The sequence below is a fragment of the Cladophialophora immunda genome (assembly GCF_000835495.1).
Source record: "Cladophialophora immunda strain CBS 83496 unplaced genomic scaffold supercont1.7, whole genome shotgun sequence".
Classification (NCBI taxonomy): Eukaryota; Fungi; Ascomycota; class Eurotiomycetes; order Chaetothyriales; family Herpotrichiellaceae; genus Cladophialophora; species Cladophialophora immunda.
Genome location: NW_015622547.1, coordinates 757926 through 764660, shown reverse-complemented (window position 1 = coordinate 764660; position 6735 = coordinate 757926). Strand labels below are relative to the sequence as shown.

Below are 6735 nucleotides of genomic sequence, written 5' to 3'. Positions count from 1 at the left end.
TGGGCCATCCACACGCGCGACCACCATGTCAACAACCCTACTGGGTGTCAGATATTGGTCACGGTGCCTCATATGCTTCAGATTCTGCTCCTTGCTCCATCGAATGCGAAATCATGGTCTTCTCGGGTCAAACGTATCATATTCGACGAGATTCACTGCATTGGCCAGGCTGACGATGGAGTTGTTTGGGAACAATTGCTCCTTCTTGCTCCGTGCCCTATCATCGCGCTCTCAGCTACTGTCGGCAACCCGCGAGAATTCAGCAAATGGCTGAGCAAGACTCAGGAGACAAACGGTATCCAACTCGAGATGATAGAGCATCATCACCGCTATTCAGATCTGCGGAAGTATATCTACAGTCCCCCACGAAAGTTTCTCTTCAACGGTTTGCCAGTCCGTCCACAATTGCCCTCTGTCGGGATCGATAACGCACCTGGTATGAGTTTCATGCATCCCGTGGCAAGCTTGGTAGATCGCACAAGAGGGATACCGGACGATCTCACTCTTGAACCGCGAGACTGCTGGACGCTGTGGAACGCCATGAGAAAGAACGAGACACAGACATTCCCCGTGGACAAGTCACTTGACCCTTCAAACTGCCTGCCACCGATCGTACGCAAGGTTGACATAATCGGCTGGGAAGCTAAACTCAAGGCACTCTTGAAGACTTGGGTGGACGATCGTAAGTCTCCCTTCGAGATGGTGCTGAGAGAACTGGAGCACCCCGTGAGGAACGCTCGGCGGCTAGAGTTGCAGACATCTTCAGGTAAAGTCGATGAAGACGAAGTCCCCCGTTCGGTCAAGGAGGCTGACTTCCTCGACACCACTCTGCCTCTTATCTGTTCGCTCCATGACGAAGGAGCCCTTCCCGCACTGTTTTTCAATTACGACCGGAATGGATGTGAGCTCATATGTCGGTATCTGCTTCGAGAGTTACAGGGTGCGGAAGCTCGCTGGAAAGGATCCAGCAAAACTTGGAAGACTAAAATCAACAAATGGGAGGCCTGGAAACAGAAAGAGGAAAAACAGTCCAAGAAGAAGCCACCCAAGACATCAAAAAGAGGCACCTCCGATGACGAACCGATAACACGAGCCGAGCGGATACGGGAGGCAGGCTCGGAAGAGTCAAACATCCTGGAATCCTTCGATCCCAACGTTCCAGTTCCTGGATTTCACCTCGCAAACATGCAGAACCTCAGTCGCTCAGAGTTCCAGCAGTACGCTAGTGAGCTCGAGGCACGCTTTGTGTCAGACTGGCTGATTGACGCACTGAGGCGAGGCATCGGTGTCCACCACGCAGGCATGAACCGCAAATATCGTCAAGTGTGCGAGATTTTGTTCCGCAAGGGCTATTTGCGTGTAGTGATAGCCACCGGGACACTGGCTCTCGGTATCAACATGCCCTGCAAGACTGTCGTTTTCTCAGGAGACTCGATATTCCTGACGGCTCTCAACTTCCGCCAGGCGGCCGGTCGAGCAGGACGTCGGGGGTTTGATGTCCTAGGTAATGTGGTTTTCCAAGGAGTGCCATATTCAAAAGTCTGCCGGCTGCTTAGCTCGAGGCTCCCAGATCTCAATGGTCACTTCCCCATCACGACGAGCTTGGTTTTGCGCCTTTTCATCTTGCTGCATGAATCGAAACACGCAGAATATGCCGTCAAGGCTATCAATTCGATCCTCTCATGCCCACGCATCTATCTGGGTGGTCCAGAGTCGAAACATACCGTCTTGCATCATCTGCGGTTTTCTATCGAATATCTCCGCCGCAATCACTTGTTGGACGTCTCTGGTGCGCCTCTCAATTTCACTGGATGTGTGTCCCACCTGTACTACACGGGAAACGCAAGTTTTGCCTTCCACGCATTGCTCAAAAATGGGTATTTCAGCAATCTTTGCGGAGATATCCTTGTCAGACCTAAACAAGTTTTGCTCACCTTGATGCTTGTCATGTCACACCTCTTCGGGCGTCGATACTTGAGACAGTCTGTTGTGGAGTCGCGCCGCGCCGAATCACGGCGGTCGTCCTCGGTGGTCGTCCTCCCACCTCTGCCGGAAAAAGCAGCGAGTATTCTGTTGGCCCACAACGATCAAACACTGGACGTATATGCTGCTTATGTGTCAACCTACATCGATCAGCACGTCAAAGAGCCTGACCACAACCTACCACTCACTGGACTGAAATACGGCGGAGACAAGCCATTAGACGAGATCGGCGTGCCTATATCCGCCCTTCCTCCCGCCCGCATCAACTCGGCTTTTGTTGCTCTCTCGGGCCATCGAGATGAGTGGAAGAGTGTCTCCGACCTGTGCAAGATGGTTCGCAGTGGTGTCTGGCTGGAGGAGGCCGTAGTTCCCTATGTCGGGACTTACCCGAACGAGAGCAGTGCACTTCTGAACGCCTATCTTTACGACTTCTTCAAACATGGCAACGTGGTTGCCCTCGAGAAGGAGAATGGTGTTCGTAAGGGGGACATCTGGTTTGTCCTCAACGATTTCTCTCTTGTCCTTGCGACCATCGTGACCAGTCTAGAGAATTCTCTGAAGCTTTCCATACCAACGGGAGCCGAAATGGGAGACATCATGGGCTTTGGTGATATGCGCGAGTCGGAACTCGATGACAAAGCCCTGGAAGCCGGTTCCAAGGACAAAGACACTCCCAGTTCTTGGGCACTGCCAAGTCGAGAAGTGCCAAAGCAGGAATCCACCTCTACAGAGGCAGGATCCAGCATTGTGAAGAAGAAGCCGGCTGACAGCTGGGAAGATGAACTGAGTGACGATGGCGAGGAAGACGTGGCCGGGACCAATGGCGCCATTCCAGGCACCATGGGCGAGGCGGTCAAGGCGGCCAAACTGGAAAAGAAGCGTCTTGCGAACGGTACAAGGAGTGCGAGGGCACAAACCCAAGAGGCGAAATCGGACGCCAGCGAGGCCGAGATTGGGGATGGAAATTTGTTGATGGTTCTGAAGGCGTTTACCATGCTTCAAGACGAGTTCAATCAGAAGTTCAGGGCAATGTGGGCATAAGCGCATGGGGTAGAATGGATGCTGGTACGAACGGTTCCGTGGGACAAGTTTTGCTGTGGAATCCCATTCTCCATTCAACCTCACGGGTTTCCTGTATGATCGATCTCGAGTCTGTACAATTATGTCCAATCCATTGGGTTGGCTTGTTTGATTCGTGCAGGGGAATTCGCAACATAGAGGGACAAAATGAGGGCGAAAGTAGAAAGTTCGGTACCTGGATTACTCGAGAACGAAAAATTCTAATTGCCGTATACGGTTTGATTCTCGAGGGTGAGCGAAGGGCGCTGTAACCTAAGCGCTCCCTGAGCATTCCCTGGGCAAATACACAGAGGACCTAACCTGGGCCCCAACGATCGGCTATACCCGCCTCTCGGCTAGGCATCTGTTTCAGACAGGCGTCAGGAACCTGGCAAATTGCCTAAATTTCCTTGTGGAAAGTGACGGTCGTGTGGGCTATGCTACAATGGTTGTACTGGTCTGACAGAGGGAGAATCGGAATCTTACGGGGCTCGTTTTGGGATTCAGAGGGTGCTGAAATAGATCGTCATCAAGTTGTGGAATCTCCTTTGCCGGCTGCTGGGACCAAGATGAGCATGGCTTTTCTTTCCTCTTCAATGCTGCAATCCTTCAGTTTCTCAATCCTCACCGTTTGCACAGATGTGTTTGTCAAGAAAGCGGCATCCATGGAACAGGGTATGTTGGGAGTCGCAGAACCCTGAGATAGTGACCGATTCATAAAAAAGTCATAGCAGGTACAATAGAAATAGGCAGCAGCATTTTCGAATTTAGATACGGTAGAGGAAAGAGGTCACTACGGAGAATCCTAGTTTTCTATTCTTAAGACTGGCTCCATCTTCCTCAACAGTAGCTACTCCGTACCCGTATCTTTTATAGTGTAAGGTGAAATACGTATCTATTAGGCTAGTATTACTCTTCCCTTCTCCTGTTAATTGTGCTGTTACGGTATACAGTCGGTTATATATCTGTATCTGGTCGTGCTTTTAGTAATAGGATGCGAGAGCTTCGCCCATTAATTCACAATCGGCACGTCTACTTCATGTCGCATAGAATGGCCGAATCAGTGACAATTCATTAGCCCCGTCCATCTACGTAGGCGGCGTATTGTAGAGCGCTCAGCTTACGCTCTCGCTTTCCCTAGCAGATTGAACACAGGGAGTACCGTCTACGAGTAGAGCTTTCAGAGACGAAGGCTTGAAACGAATAGGCAAACTGCCTAGCCAGTTAGAGGCCTAGATCGCGCGGCCACCGTGCACAGTTGGGGGGATGCGCCGAGGCGCCTCGAGCATAATTACTGCGGACCTTGCAGATTCTTTCTTATCGAGCGGGAAGGGCAGTTCGGTGTCAGTGGGGTGGTGAGCCCACTCGATCGAGTCAGGCGTGTCGGATAATTAGGCTGCCTCCACGTCAGCGTTGTCCAGAGAAAGAGCATTGCGTTCCCATGCCCCTTGACCTAAAACTTCACGCCAGTGGCGCATTAGCGAAGCTGACTACACATTACTTATTAACCCATCAAACTATGCATCCACTCCGAGCACGTAGCACGCCAGGCTTTACCGATCGACGTTCCGCTTGAGTCTGCACTTGTGACTCCCTTTCGTTTTCCAGTCCTGCTCTGAGTATTTCAACACTTTGCAGTGGGGAGTCACACTTGTTTCATGTGCTCCTGATTTCACTATCTACTTTTCGTCCACGGCATGGTCTACTGTGGGAAACCGTCCAGAGGGTGCGAAAGCTGCCGGCGAAGGAGAATCAAGGTACGTCCATGTCATGCCTCTCCCAAGCTCAATTGCGCTGAAGGTTGAAACAGTGTGATCAACTGCCGGGTGGCTGTGGTCAATGTGCTCGGCAATCGTTTGAGTGCTCAGGTTACCGGAACCAAGGAGACCTCATCTTTCGGGATGAAACTGAAAAAGTGGTCCGAAAAGCCAAGGAACCCTGCCAGAGACCAGCTCGAAGAGGACGTAGATGGCAGCCCAATATGTCGGCATCCGACTTCACGCTACCAAGACATCCTGGTGTTCCAGATGAGACCAATGGCTCTTCGGTAACAACACCTAAATCTTGCAACCCCAGCTCAAGATTCGATGCAAGAATAAAGCACGGTAGTCAAACCCTGTCTATGGATATACAACTGTGCGGCTATCATTTGGATCATATCGAATCGTATGGTGGGCGAGAAAGAGTGCGCGTGCTCCACTGCCTCGACTACTGTCAGTCCCCATTGCGCGCTGCAAATGCTCCTGTGAACGAAGACATACTGACGTGTTCAAGATGCCAATTTTTGTGGCCCCAATTATGTATGGAGGAACGAAGCCATAGCAACGGGCTCAATCCAACACTTTGCGCAAGACTTTTTTCAGCTGTCACTCGCCACGCCGGCTCTTCTCGAGACCGTCCTGGCCATATGCCAGGCCGATCTCGATCTCCGTCACCAGTCTTGCCGCACGCCTAGTATGCGAGTGCTACAGCATCTCACCACGGCGCTGGGGTTACTGCAGCAGAGAATTTTGTCAGCCGACCTGACTGACGACAAATCTATTGCTGCTACGATCGTGGGATTGATCACTATTGATACGATATTTGAGGATTGGCCATCGTACCACGTCCATTTGAAATATCTTAGAGCGCTCCTTGTATTACGTGGAGGTGCCGAAAGCCTCGGGTGGCAGGGATGGTTTGCCTATGCCTACTCATGGGCCGAGTTAAGATGGGCGGCACAGTTGGCGCACAAAGCCATGGCGGATACAACAGAATCTTTTCCCGGCGACCAATTCGAAGATGATGTTCGGCCATTGCATGCAGACTATTTCCTCCCGAGAGAAGAGCTTCCCATGGGCTTTCAGGAACTCGTTGATCTGGGTCTCCTACATGGAAGTATCGTTGGGCTTTTGGAAAAGACCGCGGGCTGGGTCAGTTGCACAGTCTCGGATTACAACGGGCTTTCCCCCGGCGGGTTGAATATCCGAGGCCTGGCTTTGGCAAGAGATTTCGCCAGCATCATCCACTCCTGTCCTGAAAGCCAACTGGAGGTCCTATTATGTATAGCAATGGTGGCATATATCATATCACTCATCGAGGGCCCGGGAGGTCACTCAAGAGGCTTGGAAGATCTGACGGCAAATCTTCAGTTATTCGACCTACGAACCTTCGACATGCCCTTCCGTCTATGGGCTGCCAGCGCCGTGGCAGCAGCCAACCCAACGGTGCCTTCGCCGCTACCTCACCGTTGGACACTCATTGATCAAGTGATGACCTTGGGAGTATCGGTCGAAACCTGGCCCGAAGCGGTCACTGTCTTCAACAAATTCTTCTTCTGCCAACATGACGAGAAGCAATGGGAAAATTGCTGGAATGCTGCTTTGGCGAGAAATGCATCATATACATCATGAATTGATTCAAGGTCCTAAATTGCCGCAACCATCCTCAACCACATGATATTCCATTTTGTGAACTACGAAGGCTGCATTTGCAACGAAAGGGCCTCATTTGAAACCTTTTATGACCTTTCTATCTATCAATCGATCGGCCGCACGAGCGCGTTAGAACGTCGTCAACATTCACGCCATCTGATCAACGTTCAAAGTCCTGACGAAAGGAGAATTAGACAAAGCAATCATTTCCCTCTATGCGAGCCGCTCGTGCTCACCGGGTACGTGCGGGTCCGATGTGCTTGATGTTTGATGACGTCGT

At 51.4% G+C, this 6735-nt stretch overlaps 1 protein-coding gene across 1 annotated transcript; it reads left to right on the top strand.

Moving 5' to 3' along the window:
- Positions 1–5023: 5023 nt before the first annotated feature.
- On the top strand, positions 5024–6434 carry PV07_11069 (uncharacterized protein; the record flags this gene model as incomplete). Its single annotated transcript, XM_016398462.1, has 2 exons — positions 5024–5255; positions 5317–6434. 2 exons carry the CDS (start codon positions 5024–5026, stop codon positions 6432–6434), a joined length of 1350 nt encoding a protein of 449 aa, XP_016243024.1.
- Between the last annotated feature and the right edge of the window lie 301 nt (positions 6435–6735).